We start from the raw sequence: 19,409 nt of genomic DNA, 5'->3' as shown, positions 1-19,409 counted from the left end.
TCTTAAAACACAACAGCGTCTGGGCGAATTCAACACAGGGCGAAACTGTTTGCAAGTGTTGAAGGGCGAAAATGTATTTTGACTTGGTGGGTTTTTCATAGATGGGAGCTCCTTGAATTTAAACAGAAAAATCATCATTTATTTCCTTCTTCTGATTTTTGTAAATTACAGTTACCAAGTATCAAAAATTAAAGACTGATGTGAAATATACTGACAATTTTATTAACTGACATCCAGTTCTACACAAAACAAGATATGCCATATTGATAATACCAGTACATGTTGAAGTAACCTTCATGACGTATGACCTGACAATCAATCATGAATATCTATTTCTCTTGGCTATTCTGACCATGAAGTTTATTCTAAAGTTGGTAAGCTGATGGTTCTCATGGAATTGGTCAAACAACATGGCCTAGGAGCAAATATACTTAAGAGGGCTTAATGTTATACAAGTTTTACTATCCGATTGACATTTGCATAGTAAAAATACTTAATGCTAATCTTAACGGACAAATAGTTCCATATCAAACAAGGTTTTTCCAACATTCATATTGTAGTTTTGTAATCTAACATACACTCTCTAATGTATACAGGAGTGAAAGGGAATCTTTTCACTGATAACCATCACACATGTAACTGGACTTCATTTTCTTCTGGTAAAATTGAAAAGTTAACCTTAATCTTGTATTATCTTTGCAGACTCAGAAACCTTAATTTATCAAAGTCCTTGGGTTATGTAAAGTTTCTGCACTGTGGAATCCAATTTCAACTTTTTTCTGCACCTCTCTTCAGTTTTGCTCGCTTATTTGATTTTCCCTTGTCCTTTGATATGTATTTCCTACAGAACAAATAATCAAACAATTGATATTTCAGAAAAAAAATAATATATCGGCTACACAAATACATACCAGTAAACACTGCATGTTAGGATATACCCCTGATACTAATCTCAAAGTTTCACAATAATTTTACCATATTCTATTAAGAGAGTAATTGAAATGGTATTTAATACTAACAGAAACATAAAAACAAACCTTTTCTTGTTGAGTTTATCAATGTCATACTGAGAGACGGTTGAGATTCGATCTCGCTTTGGAACTCTCTTAGCAGCTCTCCTTATTTTTCTTGAAAATAAAACAAAATGAAAATAAAAACAAAACAGAAAAAAGTTATGTAAACACATTGTTACTTTGAGTAAATATAAGACAAAAATGTTTATAGAAGATAATTTAAGACAGCTATCATTTTTCAATGATTTATTATTATATCTTCTTTATGGGAGTGTCACTTTATTTTTTAATTTAGACCTTTTTATCAATGGATTGACTAATTTGGCTCTAGAGAAGGAGTCAAACATAAAAAAGTTTACAGACAAATGGATGAAAAAAAATGGGTATTACTGTAAATTCCTAATTAAACATGAGGAATTATTATCCGCGTAAAATCGCGAGAAGCCCGTCTCACAAATTTTATAACTCACTTTTAATTTTCAGACATATGTAAACCACATGAAAATATGATAAAATTTCAGCATTCGCGATTTTATGTTCTCGCGCTTTGATGGAAAACCGTTAAATCGACGAATTAAGAACTCGCGTAAAATAAGGAATCTACAGTATCAGGAAAGTTCACTAGAGCATATAACTTGTTTGAGCGTTTCATATCTAGCATGTTATGAGGTATGAGAAATTTTGTGGATGGATGCCTTACAATGGTTGTTATAAGGAAGAACCTTGAACTTATGGCTAAAAACCTTTGGTTTAGGTGAGCTAAGTATACCGTGTGTGCTATTTAGGAATAATATGTTTGGATGTACTTTATGCTATCTTACTTGTTTGGACGTTTCATATCTAACATGTAATTAGGGACGGGACATCCCGCATTCACCATCACTCGAGCAATGCTGAAATAGAGAATAAAAGTAATCATTAAAAAAATTTGATTGTGTTAGTGCGGATAGCTAAATGTTCTTAATAAATTACCTATTTGAGTGAAAAATGAAGGAATAACAAGTTTCCTGTACAAATGCAAGTCCATCTTAGTTAATGACTAAGAACAGATGCACTTCAGGGATTTTATAGTCTACCACCATGGAGTGTACATATGTCTATATGAACAATGCTGGCACACTGTTATAAGTGCATATATACCCCACCACATCATATACTAAAAACCAACTTTTATTAGCAACTATTTTATTTCGCGATATACCGACACTAGAAATACAAGAGGCCCAGGGGCCACATCGCTCACCTGAGCAACAATTGCCTTAATTCTGATCAAATTAGCATTACAGTATCAAAATATCTTGACAACTGAGTACAGTAGATCTTGCTAAAAAATAATTGAAAATCTGCCAATTTTTATCCACCTCTTATTTTTTGGTAAATACCAAGCCCCTTTTGTTGTTGTACCTCTAAGATTTTTCTCTATTCCTATATACCCCCCCCCCTCCATTTCGTGGCCCCACTATTCTCTAGGGAATCATGGTTTCATCAAACTTAAATCTACCTTTAATCTCATAACCTGTGCTTTCATACTGAGTTTTGGACCAAAAACTTTCCCAGAATATTTTTAAAGATTTTCTCTATATATTCCTATGTAAAAATTCAAACCGCCATCACGGTCCCGCCCTACCACTAGGGACTGTGATTTTGCAAACTTGAATTTACACTACCCGAGGATGCCTCTACACAAGTTTAAGCTTTTCTGGCCAAATAGTCTTTAAAAAGAAGATTTTGAAAGATTTTCTCTATATATTCCTAAGTAAAATTTCATCCCCCATTGTGGCCATTGTGGCCTCACCCTACCCTTAGACTATTATTTAAACAAACTTGAAAGTATATGATCTGGGGATGCCTCCACTCAAATTTGGGCTTTCCTGGCCGAATACTTTTGAGGAGAAGACTTTTAAAGATTTTCTCTATGTATAAAAATGTATCCCCCATTGTGGCCCCGCCCTACCCCCAGGGACCATGATTTGAACAAACTTGAATCTACATTATCTGAGGATGGTTACACGCCAATTTGAGATTTCTTGGCCAAATAGTTATTAAAAGAAATTTTTTAAAAGATTTTCTTTATATACTCTTATGTAAAACTTGATCCCCCAATTGTGGCCCCACCCTACCCCCGGGGACTATGATTTGAAGAAATGTGAATCTACACTACCTGAGGATGCTTTCATTTTAATTTGAGCTTATCTGGCCTAATAGATTTTTTAGAATAAGATTTTTAAAGATTTTCTCTATATATTCCTATGTAAAACTTGATCCCCCAATTGTGGCCCCACCCTACCCCCGGGGATCATGATTTGAACAGACTTAAATCTACACTACCTGAGGATGCTTCCATTTTAATTTGAGCTTATCTGGCCAAAAAGATTTTGAGAAGAGGATTTTTAAAGATTTTCTCTATATATTCCTATTTAAAACACGATCCCCCTATTAAGGCCCCACCCTACCCCCGGGGACCATGATTTAAACAATCTTGAATCTACACTACCTGAGGATGCTTCCACTCAAAGTTGAGCTTTCCTGGCCTAATAGTTTTTGAGGAGAAGATTTTTAAAGATTTTCTCTATATATTCCTATGTAAAACTTGATCCCCCAATTGTGGCCCCATCCTACCCCCAGGGACCATGATTTGAACAAACTTAAATCTTCACTTCCTGAGCATGCTTCCAATTTAATTTGAGCTTTTCTGGCCTAATAGTTTTTGAGAAGATGATTCTTAAAGATTTTCTCTATATATTCCTATGTAAAACTTGATCCCCCAATTGTGGCCCCACCCTACCCCCGGGGACCATGATTTGAACAATTTTACACTTCCTGAGGATGCTTCCATTTAAATTTGAGCTATTCTGGCCAAATAGTTTTTGAGAAGAAGATTTTTAAAGATTTTCTCCATATATTCCTATGTACAACTTGATCACCCAATTGTGGCCCCCCCTTCCCCCCGGAACCATGATTTGAACAAATTTGAATCTACACTACCTTAGGATGCTCCCATTTTAATTTGAGGTTTTTTGGCCAAATAGTTTTAGAGAAGAAGATTTTTAAAGATTTTCTCTATATATTCCTATGTAAAACTTGATCCCCCTCTTGTGGCCCCTCCCTACTCCCAGGGACCATGATTTGAACAAATGTGAATCTACACTACCTGAGGATGCCTCCACACAAGTTTAAGCTTTTCCGGCTGAATAGTTTTTGAGAAGAAGATTTTTGAAAAATACCAACAAATTTTTAATAATTCTCAATTATCTCCCCTTTTAAAAGGGCGTGGCACTTCATTTGAACAAACTTGAATCCCCTTCACCTAGTGGTGCTTTGTGCCAAATTTGGTTGAAATCTGTCCAGTGGTTCTTGAGAAGAAGATGAAAATGTGAAAAGTTAACAACAACGACGACGACAACGACAGACAACGGACAAATTGTGATCAGAAAAGCTCACTTGAGCCTTTGGCTCAGGTGAGCTAAAAATGGTTCGTGACAATTAATTTTTTGGAATCAGTCCTTTTATTCATCATGTCTGTTCTTATTATAGCCATATGACAATGAATGGTTTGTAGTGAGAAATATTATTGACGAGGAGGCTCTCACAAACTTTGCGATCATTTCTCGCACGCAAATAAAAATTTGTTTACAGTATTTGATTAACAAAGATGAATCAATACACCACCTCCTGAGGTACATGGAGTCATTCTCCGTGAAGAATGTGATGGCTCTCCCCGACCGCCCAGCTCTTCCAGTACGACCTGAAGCCAGGAAAAACAAAACCAGAGGGTTAATGATAAAATAATGGTAGGTATGCAGGTGAATGCTTTCACAATACAGTTCATCACAACTGCACTGTCTGGTTCGGAAAAGTAAACACTAGATAGATACTAAGTACCATTAAATTTTAAAACATATATTATTTCAAATCTTTTAAATCAGATGTTGAAGATTAATTTAAAACAGGACAGATAAAAGGGTCATAAAAGGTATTTATAAGTACCTATTTATTTGTTGTAGGCCCACCAAAAAAAACAATATACTATTCATTCTTTTCCCTTTATTTATTCCAATATATATCATTTGTGACATCCGTAACTTTGAATTCTATTCAGGATGTGTACTCTAAGTCTTTCCGTAAAAATTTATTGTTTAACACTATACTGTGTATCACGTCAAAGAAGTCACAGGATTTTCTACAACAAATTTTAATAACAGTTACCTATTCTGTGAATGTAACTGATGGCACTGTTGGGGAAATCATAATTAATGACCAGATTAACTCCAATGAAGTCCATTCCTCTTCCCATCAACTCCGTACAGATTAATATCCAAGTCTTCCCTGAGCGGAAATTTTTGACAGCATTATCTCTCTACAATTAAATTAAATTTATTCTTCTCTGAAAAATCATTAGTGTGATAATGTTTGTATAAAAATTCTTACTGTCATGTCTCTTTTGATTCCTAATAAGACCAATATACATGTACCATAAAAGTCCCTGAAATTTTGCAGATGCGAGGGGATTAATTTACCTGCTCTTGTGTCTGATCACTGTGAATAACATCCACATTCATTCCGTCGTAAATCAGCTCATGGAAAAGTTCTCTCGCTCTTTCCTTGGACTGAACAAATATTAGGACAGGAGGCTGAACTCCCTGCAAAAAAAATTCACCTGATTGAATTGAAGCCAATAATCAACTTTTGTCAACATTTGTTTACTTCTATCTGTTTAGTATCAATCTGCATACATGTATTTGCAAACACTTTTTACTATTTTAAATGTGAACTATGTTGAAGGAACTAGTTACTCAACAATTTGGTTTACCTTTGCTATGATGTCACGAACTGCCAGTAATTTTCCTGATTCTGTTCCCACAAACTTTAGTTCCTGCTCTATTGTTGTTGTAGCAGAATTCCTAAAAACAGGCACAATAATACATGAGCTGTTTGGTACACTTCATTGTGTATAATGTAAGCTACCGGTATATACATGTATGGAAACATCAAGAAAAAATTTAAATTTTCTTATGGTGTCTAATTTGTCTAATTGTTTTATAGTCTCTTTGTCAGTTGGATTAACATTGAACAAGGAATTTAAAAAAAACAGCAACATTGGTTTTACAAACCCAATAAATGGGTACCGGCACATGTATATATGGTAGAGCAAAGAAAAAAAATTAGTTCATCAGCAGAGTAGGCTGTGAACAAGAGCACCTACTTGGCTCCTATGTACACTTGTAACACATTATCCAAGTTCAGTTTACACCATTCTTCTACTTCCACGGCGAAGGTCGCACTAAACATGGCTCGTTTGACATTATTGCTGTTACAGGCTTGATAAACCTTGGCCAACTGTAACACAAGTATAGAGTTGTTTATAAATGATCAACTGTAACATATGTATCATGTCATGACAATTTTTAAAAACTAATAAAACTTTGCAGTAAATTCTTTATGCATAAAATCTTAATGGCAAAATGTACCTGATCTCTGAAGCCAGTTTTCCCGTCTTCGAACAATTTATCTGATTCATCAATTACCAGCCATTCCACCCTGAAATAACAGTGATAATACATGCCCTTATTGTAAAATACATACAATGCGTAAAAAGGCTTAAAAAAAGTTGTTTTTGTCTACAATTTATAAGTCTTCTATCAATCTAAATGTAATACTTTCTAGTAAATATTAGAAGATAAGTAAAATAATGAGTTATTCAGGAACACTCAATAAGTGTAACATGGTGGGTACTTACTGACTGAGGTTGATAAGGGGAGGATCCTCTTGTAACATATACACCAGTCTATTGGGGGTAGAAACCAACACATCTGTAAGTAGGACACTTCATTTGTATATGTGCCATACAACAATAAAAGGGCCACTATGTTTACATTAAAAGCAAAAATGGTACATGCATTACCATTTTGTCAGACAGCTACATACATGTAAATGTCACTGAATGATTCACAAGAAAAAATTAGACACATGCATGATAGTTTAGCCTATGAATACCTACCATATTTTTTCTCCAGTCTTTTTTCTGTTGTTGACTTACTAATGTAATGAGCTTTAAGTCCTACACCTTCTGATAATCTTAAAAACTCTCTGTATATCTGTTAATCATATAAAAAATTCCAGAAATATGTCATAAGCATTTTCGAAAAATTCATAAACCTGATAAAACTCCCAAAATTTAATGCATGTTATTTGAAATTAAAAATAAACCATTGATGTAGTTAAATGTATTTAGATTTAAGTCGTTGGGTATATTTCTCTTTTACAATTCTAGCTGTGTTATGATTATCTATGTATAGAATGAAGGGATAGGATAAACTAGGTAAGTGTCGACCTGTTTGGCTAACTCGCGGGTCGGAGCCAGTATCAGAGCTCGGTAGCCTTTCTTTTTGTGCTCCTTCAAGTGATGCATGATGGGAAGGAGAAAAGCTGCCGTTTTTCCTGATCCTGTGGGTGCACAAGCCAATATTTCTCTCCTCTGAGAATTAGAAAAAATTGTAGAAATCAATTCACAATAAAGAAAAATTAAAATTTATTTCTTGATGTTACAAATAAAGTGTACACTGTATGTAACCATAGTTCATGAAACTTCTGTTCATTATTCAGCAAACTGATGTCCTGCTACTGGTTTATATTTTGCTTATCATATATTTACAAAACAATAAAGATAAAAAGCCCATGAAAAGAAAACAATAAGGTAAGGATCATTATTGACCTGAAAATTTCTTGCCCTTTTTTAAATGTTGCCATATTAGATTACAGTTACTGCAGCAGTAACAAACAGTTGATTAACACCAGTGATGTAACAGACTACCTGGTAATACATGCACTACAGATATGATTACTTAAATATACTTACATCCATCATTGCTGGAATAGCTTGTATTTGGATGGGAGTTGGTTGAGTGTATCCAATGGAAGCAATGTTTTTGATGATCTGAGGATTAAGTCCATAAGTAGCGGCTAACTGTTCAAAGCTCGTACAAGGATTTGGCGGATCTTGCCCAAAACAATGAATTCTGTTTTTATTTCTTATGTGGTTTATCTGGAAACAAAACAAAACTAAAAATAAAAACTTACTTCACATACATGTGTAACATTTTTTCTCATATTTGCAAAAAAAAAAAAATCCCATAATTTTAATCTTTCCTCTCTCTTAAAAGATGTCAAATATGGCATGACTGTCAAATATGCTATGACTTATACATCATATACCTTTTCTTGTTTCATCTGAGCAAAGCTCTGTTTAGATTTCTTTGTGCGTTGTTTTTCTCCTTTTTTCTTAAGCCCCTGTAAAACAGTCAGGTCTCCCTCTTCTGTATGCTTTTCATGATTTACGTCTGGTGCTTCTTGCACTTCATTGTCTGATAAAAAAACCAATGTTTGGAATATGCAAATTTGTAAATTTCAATTACTGTATAAATTCATCAGATGACCAATGTCACAAATTTTTGAGTTTGCATGTGTTTCTTATGTGGGGAACGTCACTTTACTCTAAATAAACACCGAAGAAAGCGATTTACTCTACCAGATTCTTGCTGTTCGTGACCAGCATCTAATCTTGCTTTCTTTGTAGCAGACTTCGACACAGAAGCAGCTGGTAGTAGCTGAAATGCCAGAACATTGATTATTTATTTGGTCAACAGAGAAATTTTTAAGGTGTACTCACTGCTCGGGAATAAATTCACAGAGCAAAAATTATTATTGTGTGCTTTTCTTACATTTAGGACATTTGCATCACTCTTAAATCGTTTAAAATCAAATTTTGTTCCCACTCCCAATTTTCGAAACAAATCAAATCCATCCATGCTGCCGGAAGTTTACAAGTAAGAAAATACTGAACCCGATGGAAATTAATTCCTCGCTATAATCTTGATTTGTGGTGAAGATTATAACATAAGTTTATTTCCACAAAAATCAATATTTTTACATTATTTATCTGAGTTAGTAAAATTAACGCTGATTCACGGGATATTATTTATAAAACATTACATACATTCGTTTCGTTATAACAAGATAGCAAATATTCTGAATTTCACTTTCACTTTCAATTTCATCCAACATGACAGAGGTACACGTGTTGCATCAATCTGATGGTTCTGAAGACAGTGCGTCGGCCACAAGTGGCTCTGAACAAGGTAGGAATAACATGAAAGAAGTCTCATTTTTAAATACACCTCAATGCTCAGAAAAAGTTATCTGACATGAACGTACAGTAATTATTACTGTGAACGTGTTGACCATTTGACATTTTATCACTGTTTACAAATAGGACTAACATGTAATACTAATTTTTACTACATAAGCATTCAGTGTTATGTAGAGAATAGAAGGAAATTTTGTTAAGAGCTATCTGATTATTCATTCGTTGGTAGGTTTGGTCTTTTGAGCATTGCTGTTTCTTTGTCTAATTCACTTTATAACATGAATGTAATCTATTTTCCATCAGAGATGAAATAAATACTTTAGTTTGTACAAGTACCATAGTGTTACACGTGTTCTTGATATAATCAAGCCTTTGTCAATTATTGTTACAGTAATTGTGTTACTTAGTGGCAATAAATGTATTTGTAATATTTTACACACACATAAAAAAAAGATAAATAAATAATTAAAAACATATTTTCCTGTTTCAATAAGTCAAAGACTCAAATAAAGTCTCATTTAGTTGTTAATTGTTTTATTATTTCAACAAAAATTATGGTTGTCTTTCATGACTTGCAGAATTCAGTGATGATGAGATCTCAAGTGTAAAAACAAAATCAGAAGTTGATCATGAAGAGGAGGCGGATGATGACAATGATGTTGATGACAGTGATGATAATGACGATGATGATGATGATGACGATGATGATGATGATGATGATGAAGGAAACATACTTTCTCAGCTTGATGAAAGACTTAGTGACTCTGAAACCCATACAGATTCAAAAGCTGGACTTGCTGATGCCATGGCTAAAATTCTTAAAAAGCAAATTCCAGCACACCAACAGATAATTCTAGCCAAAGGAACTACTGATAAAGAGTTAGCAAAGAAAAGACAAAATATAGATGAAGACTCTAGAGAAACCCAAGTATCTCAACAAAAGGTGAAAATTTTCATTGAAAATTATATTTCAGAACATTTATCTTCTTTTTTAAGGTGGTATGGGATACCTCCATGTTGTGACGTATTGTTTATCGAAATAAACAATAAAATTAAGTGTAATTATAGAAGTAGGTTCTTTTCCAATACTCTCACTTAACAGTGAGAACTTAACTTAACTTAGCGCAGTGGGTTAGAGGGTATGCTATGAATCTGTTAGTCATGAGTTCAAATCCCACTGGGGTTTTACAATTTTTACTTTTCCAAATATCTTTAAAAGCTACTTTTGGTTAAATATTTAAAAAAATTTAAATTCTAAAATAGTGAAAGTGTTTTAATTATAATGTACTTTAATCCACATTAATATTGACAGATGTTCCATACAACCTTAAGTTGCAGAGATTAAATATGTTACAGTGATTCTTTTTTTTTATATCAGAAAAGACTATGGGAAGAAATGGGTCGCACTAAACCAAACCCACTAGAAAAGGAGAGGGAAAGGAAACTACAGAGAATAGCACAAAGGTTTGATTGTTGTGATGTTGTAATGACATATTTATTTACTGTAAGGCCATCCTTAAAAGATTGTTTGAAATTGGCACCTGGAGGTTTCTAGACCCAAGAGGGAGGGGGGAATTTTTTGTATTGCATTCTTTTTATTTTTTGCTAATAAAATGTTCCAGTGGGTGTTTTGCAATGAGGAGGGAGGCAATTCCAAACAAACAATAATTTTGTTTTATTATTTTGGCCTAATGTGGTATACTATCATTTTATCTCTGTATTCCTTGGTTGTTTTTCTAAATATGTTTATGGATTTCCTATTTTGTTAGGAATAAATGACCAAATTTCCAAATAAAAGTAAAAAATGATGGTTAAAATATTCATCGGAAAATGTGTTTCTCTGTATGATTGCAAACCCAATATTTAAGGGGCACTTAAATTACCAGTACAGTAATAAAATTGATTAAAACAGAATATCTGAAAACTAATGGTAAACTAGGTAGTGTTTTTTTTGTGTAATACATGTACCGGGTACTCATTACCAACGCAGGTTTGGATATTGTACATTTCAAATTTTGATTTATAATATTTATATAGGGGAGTTGTACAACTCTTTAATGCAGTCCGTAAACAACAGAAAGTGTTGGATGAAAAGATTAAAGAAGTAGGATCCTCAGAACTGAAAAGAGAGAAAGTGGAAAAATCAATGACAAAGGACAAATTCCTGGATATACTGAAGAGTGCCGACAGCAAACCAGAGAAGGTGAAATATACAGATGTCTGTTGTGTTTATTATGATTATATAGAGGCTACTGATGAATATTTACTGAAGATATCTTTTAATTTGCTAAAGAATTACATTTTAGATTCTAAATTTTGTATCTGAAAAAGAGTTATGTCCCTTGAATCTCATTTTGCTCTCGAATAATAATCAAACTGATTTTAATATATGATTTTAATATATGCATCAAATCCAGTTTCACTTCATCTAATAAGTACAATAAGTGACCAATATTTATCATCATAAGAATACTTTAAGTAAGGGTATAGGTATTAATCTATAGATAATATATGTACATGTATTTACACAACTTATTCCTCAGCTGTTTGTAATTATTCAGTATCTAGCAGATACACATGTGCATTTGATAATTCCCCCATTGTCATGAATTTAATGGCATATCTCATTATTTGCTAAAAAATAATTGCAGATTGAAATCAAGAAAGAAGAGAAGTGGAGCGCCCTGAGAGAGGACTTTATGATGGGGGCCAAGATGAAAGACTGGGATAAAGAGAGTGATGAAGATGAGGCTGAAGACACATGACAGCAGGGTGTATCCACTCACAGGAAATAGCCTATTCACAGTCATCAGGACGAACATTCAATAATGTCATCATAAAGCGATTGCCATGCAGCTACAACTCATTACACTGAGTTTAATTTTCATGCAATCTTTTTCACATACTGGATTTTTTTTTTATGCCAGTTGATAAACATAGCTGGTTGATTAAAAAGAAGTTTGTAAATGAATTTCTTTCTTCTAGCTTTGTTCCTTTTTTGTGACAAACATGTAGATTATTTTTCTGGATCACCCTGTCTTTGAATCCTAGAACCACTGCTAGGAATAAATAAAATATACCATAACAAAGTGAGCAGAAATTTCAAAATCTCTCATCAGTACAAAATCAAAAAGAGAAATAAAGAAAACATCTAAGTTAGATTAATAATTTATTGTGGTTAACAGGTTTACATCTGGTATTTTAACTAGTGTATAATTGGATGCATAAAATTGATTCTCATGTTTATGCAATATGTTCAACAAATACTAGTGGTTGTAATTACTGTCTATAGCATAACATTTTGTACAATAAATCTTATTGACAATATTGAATGTGTCTGGACAATTTTCAGTTGTTGTACAGTTGTTTGATTACTAGTGACTAGGATAACTGTTCTCAACAGCAGTAACAAATTTCTGTTATTTCGTGAAATAACAGGATAAAACATATTATTCATAAAACTCAAAAAAGTCTTCATCGTCTTTGCCTGGGTCCTCCTCTTTCTTCTGGAGAATGTCTATTTCTGTATCTGTGTCAAGGTCGGACTGGAACTGAAGACCTGTAATGGAATATCATAATTATAGATTCTTTACTATATTTGAACACTAGATTGTGAAGAAGTGTTCCCAGTTATCAAGACTGTTTGTTAATACAGTACATGACATTTTTTGTTTTGACCATGAAAATTTACCTGGTCGTTTTGAGCCACTCTGGGAAAGGCCTGCAGATCTTGGTGTAGTCATGCCCGACTTGGTGGGTTTAGTACTGTAAACATATATCATTACTTTAAACTTTTTCATTTTTAATACATGTAAATTGTTATGCCAAGTAAATAATTTTGTATTGAAGTCTAATAACATGTCAGGGTTGCAAATGTATCATCACATGTACAACCAAATCATGAGGTTATTTAAACAAAGGACTTTGTTTTGCCTTGAACTGGAATGTCTCGACGTCATTGGATGAATAGCGTCACATGATTGCCTTATAAATTTCTTTACACGGCGAGCGTCAAAATTTATACCGCAATATGGCGGACGTAACGTTATTTAAGCTGATTTTTTACACAAATGTTCAACCATACCTTTGATTTTTAAGCCCCAAAATATTTAGAGTGACCCCCCCTTTGCCCGTGACGTAATATTATGATCCTACAATATGGCATCCAAGTTTGCACAGACGACTGACGAAAAGGTAAAAAATTAGAGAATTAAGCTATGAATTTTGATATTATGTATTATCTTCTGTTTGTTTACATATCAAACTTTAGGTCCTCGACAAAACAAAACACTTATTAGGTTTGTTACTGACTGTGTTAAGAAATTTGTGGGATCGGTAAAGTCCATAGACAGCTCGGTTCGCCTCGCCTTCTATGGACTTTACCAACCCCACAAAGGACTATATATGATAAGGGCCTAAAATGGCCCCCTAAAATGAACATCATCATTTTACTGTAAATCTTTGTTTTCTTTGTACAGATATATATGTGATGTTTATACATTATGTTCATTTTGATTCAAGTGCCCACAATTTAGAAATATGGTATCATGAAGACAGTCTTTCCCCGCCATTTTTGCATTTTTAGCATAAAACAGCTTGTTTTCAAGCAGTTTTTCTTTCAAAAAACATAGAGCGCACGCTTGAACAAACAACATATTTTAATCAGAGATGTAACTAGCCAAGACTAATAACTGACAAAAAAATTATCCTTGTTCAAGCATGCGCTCTATATTTCCCATTCGTTTAAAGGTAAGAAAAATGTCAATTTTTGACTGATTTTGATTGAATTATAGAAATAGCGTCACTTCTAACGTCATATACTGCAAGTGAGTGTAAATAAATAAAATAAATAGGTGAAAAATATATTTTATATCAACTCCTCTAAAAAATAACATAACATTTTAATATTCCCGAAACACTTTAAAAATGGCGAATTGTGGGGGCAAAATTCAACTCATATCATATATAGTTCTTTCTGTATACACAGTCAGTAACAAACCTAATAAGTAATAATATATGGTTTGAGCCTAAAATGGCCCCTAAAATGAACATCGTCATTTTACTATTGTTGTTTTTTGCTCTCTTTGTACATATATACATATATTTCGCATTTTTAGCATAAAACAGCTTATTTTGAAGCAGTTTCTCTTTAAGAAAACATTGAACGATTGCTTGAACAACTAAAATATTTTCCCCAAAGATGTATCTATCGAATACTTATAAGTAACAAAAAGTTTGCTCTTGTTCAAAATGTCGCTCTATATTTCCCACTCAAAAAAAAAAGATTAGAAAAACATCATTTTTTCACCGATTTTGATTGAATTATAAAGAGTCACTTCTGACGTCATATACTGCAAATGAGTGAAAAAAAAATCAAATAAATAGGCCAAAAAATATATTTTATATCAACTATTCTTAAAATTAACACAACAATTTAATGTACCTAAAACACTTTAAAAATTGCGAATTATGGGGGCCAAATTTGACCAATATCATATATAGTTCTTTGTTGAAATAAATATGATTTAAAAATCAAAATCAATCTGCAGGTAAATGGTATTACATGTACCTGGTTACACCTGTAGGAACATAGAGAGGAGTGGCCACAGTGGAGCTCTCATCAGACAAAACATCCTGTTCCATCATTTTACCTGTACCAGTGGGAATAGTTGTTGCAATTCTAAAAAAACAAAAAATTTAGACATAATATTTAGGCAATATATCTTGCACTGTGGTTATAACAAACAAACACATTTTTTTTTTTACATTTTTATTAATAAAGAATGACAACATTAACCAGAGACATAAATAAATGTCTCTGCATAAACTAATTGATCATACATGCATTAGAAAATCCACGAAATTACATTCTCGTGAATCTGTAAAAACTAAAATTGGCCCCAAGAAATTTAATGATTCCACAGTTGATGATGTTGTTTTGTTGATATTAGGTTAATGATAAAAGTTGTAGAAATGCAGTGCTATGTAATATACACAGAGCTTACTGGTCTCTTGGGGATAGTGCAGACGCAAACTGTTTCTCAACATCGTCATCTGTATCTTCTTCCTCGTCTGCCATTGGTCGCTGTTGGATGGGGAGAGAACCAGACAACATGTTCTTGTAGGCGTCAGTAGCTGTTTCAAAATAAAAAGCAGTCAAGTATTAAAGTGTGAATATAAATTCACATATCTCTAAGTTCTTGTAATACATTATATATCTGAAGGTGTGGAATATTTTATTTGCAAATCATTTGAGTAAAAAAATTCTGTTATCATACATGTACCATAATTATATTACATGTTTTGCAACCATTTCCAACAATAAATAAAATTCAGAGCATTGAAGCACTAAATTGTACTAAAATAGTGGGCAATATGCTTGAAAATATTGTATGGAATCTACATTTTGTGTTGGACAATCTATCTTGATTTTACCTACAACTTTTTACATTAAAAACACAACAAAACATCAGATATGAAATATTTGAATTACAACTTTAATTAAATGAAAATCAATAGTTAAATAGAACTGCTAAAAGTGTGTCGATGTTCATGAACATGAAACTGTGAAAAAATGTGAAAATGTCAATTTTGATGAAATTACTTGTGACTGGTTTCAAATCTGGAAATCTTCCCTTTGTACTTGTAGAAAACCATTTACTTAAGACTGATATTTATCTCAACTTAAAATGGTATTAAATATGAATATATGTTGATATTTTTGCAAAGCACTGATATGTCTGAATGCATTAGTTGTTAGTTTACTTAATATGCAATGACAAGAGAAGTAACTCTTGTTTATGTTTTACTTATCTCCCCCTAAGGGAGCTCTTCATCCTGTAAAGTTACTTTTAGTGAAGGAGTTGAATAAAGCACATGGTCTAACAATGGTAGCAGAGCGTGGTTGAAAGAAAATTGGTGATTCCTAGTGTTAGAAACAGTGTAAGCGAGGTGTGACAATTAATTACTTGTTATTCAGAGTTTGATAAATGTGAAAAACAGTGGTGTTAGTGGACTGAGAAAATGTCAACAAAAATCAACCCCCCTTTGTACAATCCTAAAATCAAAAGTTATGAACTCTTCAAGCAAGAACTTTTAGCATGGAAAGAGGTCACTGAGCTAGATAAAAAGAAACAAGGTGTTGCTATAGCATTGTCTCTTCCTGAAAATGATGAGTCCCAGATAAGAGAAAAAGTGTTTGATCAGCTGAATTTGGAGGATCTCAAAAAAGAGACAGGTTTGAAAACATTGATAGAATTTTTGGACAAACATTTGGCCAAAGATGATTTAGCAGATAGCTTAGAGAAATTTGAAGACTTTGAAGATTTTAAAAGATCTGATGGACAATCTGTCAATGAATACATTTCCATTTTTGATGCTAAATACAGAAAAATTGAGAAGAAAAATATGAAATTACCTCCAGAGATTTTAGCATTCAAATTACTCAAAAGATCACAAATTAGCAAAGAAGAAAGAATGATTGTTTTGACAGGAATGAATTTTGAAAATAAAGAAACTCTGTATGAGGAAGCTAAGAAATCCCTTAAAAAATTCAAAGGTGAAACTTGTGAAGGACATTCTTCTTCTACACCAATGTCCATTAAACTTGAGCCAGCATTCCTTGCAGAGAACGAAGAAGCGCTGATGGCAGCTGGATATGCTAGAATGAGGAACAACAAATTTTATCGAGGAGGGGGAAGAAGTGAGCAGATGCGGGGCAGAGGATTTCAAAGTGGCCAAAGTCGAGGCTTTTATCGAGGTCAGCATGGGGGACAATCACGTGCAGGCAGTTCAGCAGTTAAAAAGAGTATGAATCCATCAGGACCAGATGGAAATGTGTTGACATGCAAGTCTTGCGGGTCATATAGACATCTGATGGCAGCATGTCCTCATAGTTGGGAAAATATGGCAAAAGTAAATGCATGTTCAACTGAAGAAGAAGAATTCGTACTGTTTACAGGTTACCAACCAAAGGAAATAAGACACCTGGGGATGGAAGCTAGAAATTGTGCAGTCCTAGACAGTGCCTGCAGTAGTACTGTGTGTGGTAGTGCATGGATCAACACATACATCGATTCACTCAATGATTTGGACAAAAATAGAGTTAAGAAAACTGAAGGCAGAAAAATGTTTAAGTTTGGAGGGGGGACTCGTCTGAAATCTGAAGGAGAATTTGCAATTCCAGCTCGTATAGCAGGGAAAGATGTGACCATAATAACTGATGTTGTTGATTCAGACATTCCGTTGCTGTTGTCAAGAACGGCTATGAAAACTGCTGGTGTGAAGTTGAACTTAGAGGATGACACAGCGGAGATTTTAGGGAAAACAATGAACCTTAATGTGACCTCTTCTGGACACTATTGTATTCCCATAGATAAAGCAGAAATGATACCTGTTGAGGAAGTTTGCTCAGTCAGGATTGATGATGTAGACCCAAAAAAGAGATACTCAACTCTGTTAAAACTGCACCGACAGTTTGCGCACCCACCAAAGAAACGACTAGTATCCCTCTTACAGGATGCAGGTGCTTGGCGAGACAACTTTGACGAGGATCTTGAAAAAATAGAAGAGAGATGTGATGTGTGCAAGACCTATGCAAGAACCCCTTCACGGCCTGTTGTGTCATTTCCAATGGCGACTTACTTTAATGAGAAGGTGGCCATGGATCTGAAGTACTGGAGAGGAAAGTGGATCTTACATTTGATTGACATGTGGTCCAGATACACAATTTCCATTTTTATCCAGAGGAAAAAGACAACTGATGTCATTGATAAAATCATGTCTCACTGGATAGGGATATTTGGTGTTATGGGTGCAATTATGACAGATAATGGAGGAGAATTTAACTCTGACGAAATGCGAGAAGTGGCATCAATTTTGAACGTCAAAGTGTGCACATCCGCAGGTGAAAGCCCATTTCAGAACGGCTTGTGTGAACGAGTGCACTCCGTAACGGATATGATGCTAACAAAATTGGAACAGGACTACAAAGATGTAAATGAGCAGAGCTTGTTGTGCTGGGCTAACATGGCAAGGAATGTATTACAGATGTGGAACGGCTTTAGTAGCCACCAGCTTGTGTTTGGATGGAACCCCAATCTACCCAACATTATGACAGACAAGTTACCAGCTTTAGAAGGCCGTACAGTGAGTGAGACTTTTGCTAAACATCTGAATTTACTGCACAGCACCAGACGAGCATACATAGAGGCAGAAGCTGATGAGAGAATCAGACGGGCATTACTGAACAAAGTGAGGGCAGCTGAACAATGTTATGAGAATGGAGATTTGGTGTACTACAAGCGTGAGGGTAGAGACAGATGGCTTGGACCTGGTAGAGTTGTGTTTCAGGATGGAAAAGTTGTTTTTGTTCGCCATGGGGGAGTTTTTGTTCGAGTGTCCCCTAACAGATTACAAAAAGCAACTGCAGGCTGTACTCAAGTAGAAGAGAAGATATCAGACACTGAAACTACAGGCACAAATAAAGAAAGAACACCACACCAAGGAAAAGCAAGTGAAAAGCAACTTAAAAAGTGTACAGTTTCTGAATACCTGTCAGAGAACAAAGAGGAACAGAAGTTACCTTTACCTCCTCAACGCAGTTTTGCACTAAAAACAAATGACAACATTCAGTATAAGATGGGATCGGAGGATGAAAATTGGATAAAGGCAACAATTCTTGGCAGAGCAGGCAAAGCTTCTGGTAATAACAGAAATTGGTATAATGTAAAAGATGTTGAGAGTGAAGAACAAAAGAGCATAGACCTAAGTAGGCTCCCTTGGGAAAGAATCAGCGATGAATGTGTTAATTCTACAACATGTGAAAATACAAGCTGTGACAATATATCCCTAGCTAAACAAAATGAACTAGAGAAGCTCAAAAACTTTGACACATACACTGAAGTTCTGGATGAAGGACAAAATAGACTATCTACAAGATGGGTTATCACTTCAAAAGAAGAACAAGTAAGAGCAAGACTTGTAGCACGTGGATTTGAGGAGGAATTTGATATTCCAAGAGACAGTCCGACAGTTGGAAAAGGGGGTCTTAAGATATTTTTGACAATAACAGCAAGTAAATTCTGGGATGTCAAAACCACAGACATTAAGTCAGCTTTTTTACAAGGAAAAAAACTTGATAGAGATGTTTATCTTCAACCTCCAAAGGAAAGTATCACTCCTGTAGGAATGATATGGAAGTTAAAACACTGTCTTTATGGACTGAAAGATGGTGCTAGACAGTTTTACTTAAG

General features: G+C 34.1%; 3 protein-coding genes across 3 annotated transcripts in view; 1 reads left to right on the top strand and 2 right to left on the bottom strand.

The window, feature by feature from the left end:
* Window positions 1–201: 201 nt before the first annotated feature.
* LOC128175398 (probable ATP-dependent RNA helicase DDX52) lies at window positions 202–8,850 on the bottom strand. The gene is made up of 16 exons (XM_052841000.1): window positions 8,732–8,850; window positions 8,539–8,617; window positions 8,226–8,374; window positions 7,870–8,055; window positions 7,345–7,488; window positions 7,012–7,108; window positions 6,751–6,823; window positions 6,482–6,551; window positions 6,217–6,350; window positions 5,824–5,914; window positions 5,531–5,653; window positions 5,220–5,370; window positions 4,683–4,758; window positions 1,835–1,906; window positions 1,038–1,127; window positions 202–841 (listed from the first exon to the last, which is right to left on the bottom strand). Exons 1-16 carry the CDS (start codon window positions 8,816–8,818, stop codon window positions 769–771), a joined length of 1,695 nt encoding a protein of 564 aa, XP_052696960.1. The 5' UTR covers window positions 8,819–8,850; the 3' UTR covers window positions 202–768.
* A 139-nt stretch (window positions 8,851–8,989) lies between these two features.
* On the top strand, window positions 8,990–12,488 carry LOC128175401 (RRP15-like protein). Its single transcript, XM_052841004.1, has 5 exons — window positions 8,990–9,148; window positions 9,735–10,099; window positions 10,535–10,620; window positions 11,194–11,359; window positions 11,808–12,488. The coding sequence occupies exons 1-5, from the start codon at window positions 9,073–9,075 to the stop codon at window positions 11,919–11,921; spliced, it is 807 nt and encodes a 268-aa protein (XP_052696964.1). The 5' UTR covers window positions 8,990–9,072; the 3' UTR covers window positions 11,922–12,488.
* Window positions 12,313–19,409, bottom strand: part of LOC128175396 (usherin-like) — a 70,299-nt gene continuing 63,202 nt past the window's right edge. Inside the window, exons 79-82 of the mRNA XM_052840990.1 lie at window positions 15,162–15,291; window positions 14,726–14,836; window positions 12,848–12,921; window positions 12,313–12,715 (exon numbers count right to left, since the gene is read on the bottom strand). Coding sequence (XP_052696950.1) covers window positions 12,606–12,715; window positions 12,848–12,921; window positions 14,726–14,836; window positions 15,162–15,291 — 425 coding nt within the window. The 3' untranslated portion in view covers window positions 12,313–12,605. The remainder of the gene's footprint in view (window positions 12,716–12,847; window positions 12,922–14,725; window positions 14,837–15,161; window positions 15,292–19,409) is intronic.

Source organism: Crassostrea angulata, chromosome 3 (assembly GCF_025612915.1).
Source record: "Crassostrea angulata isolate pt1a10 chromosome 3, ASM2561291v2, whole genome shotgun sequence".
Classification (NCBI taxonomy): Eukaryota; Metazoa; Mollusca; class Bivalvia; order Ostreida; family Ostreidae; genus Magallana; species Magallana angulata.
This window is presented reverse-complemented; position numbering and strand designations above follow the sequence as displayed.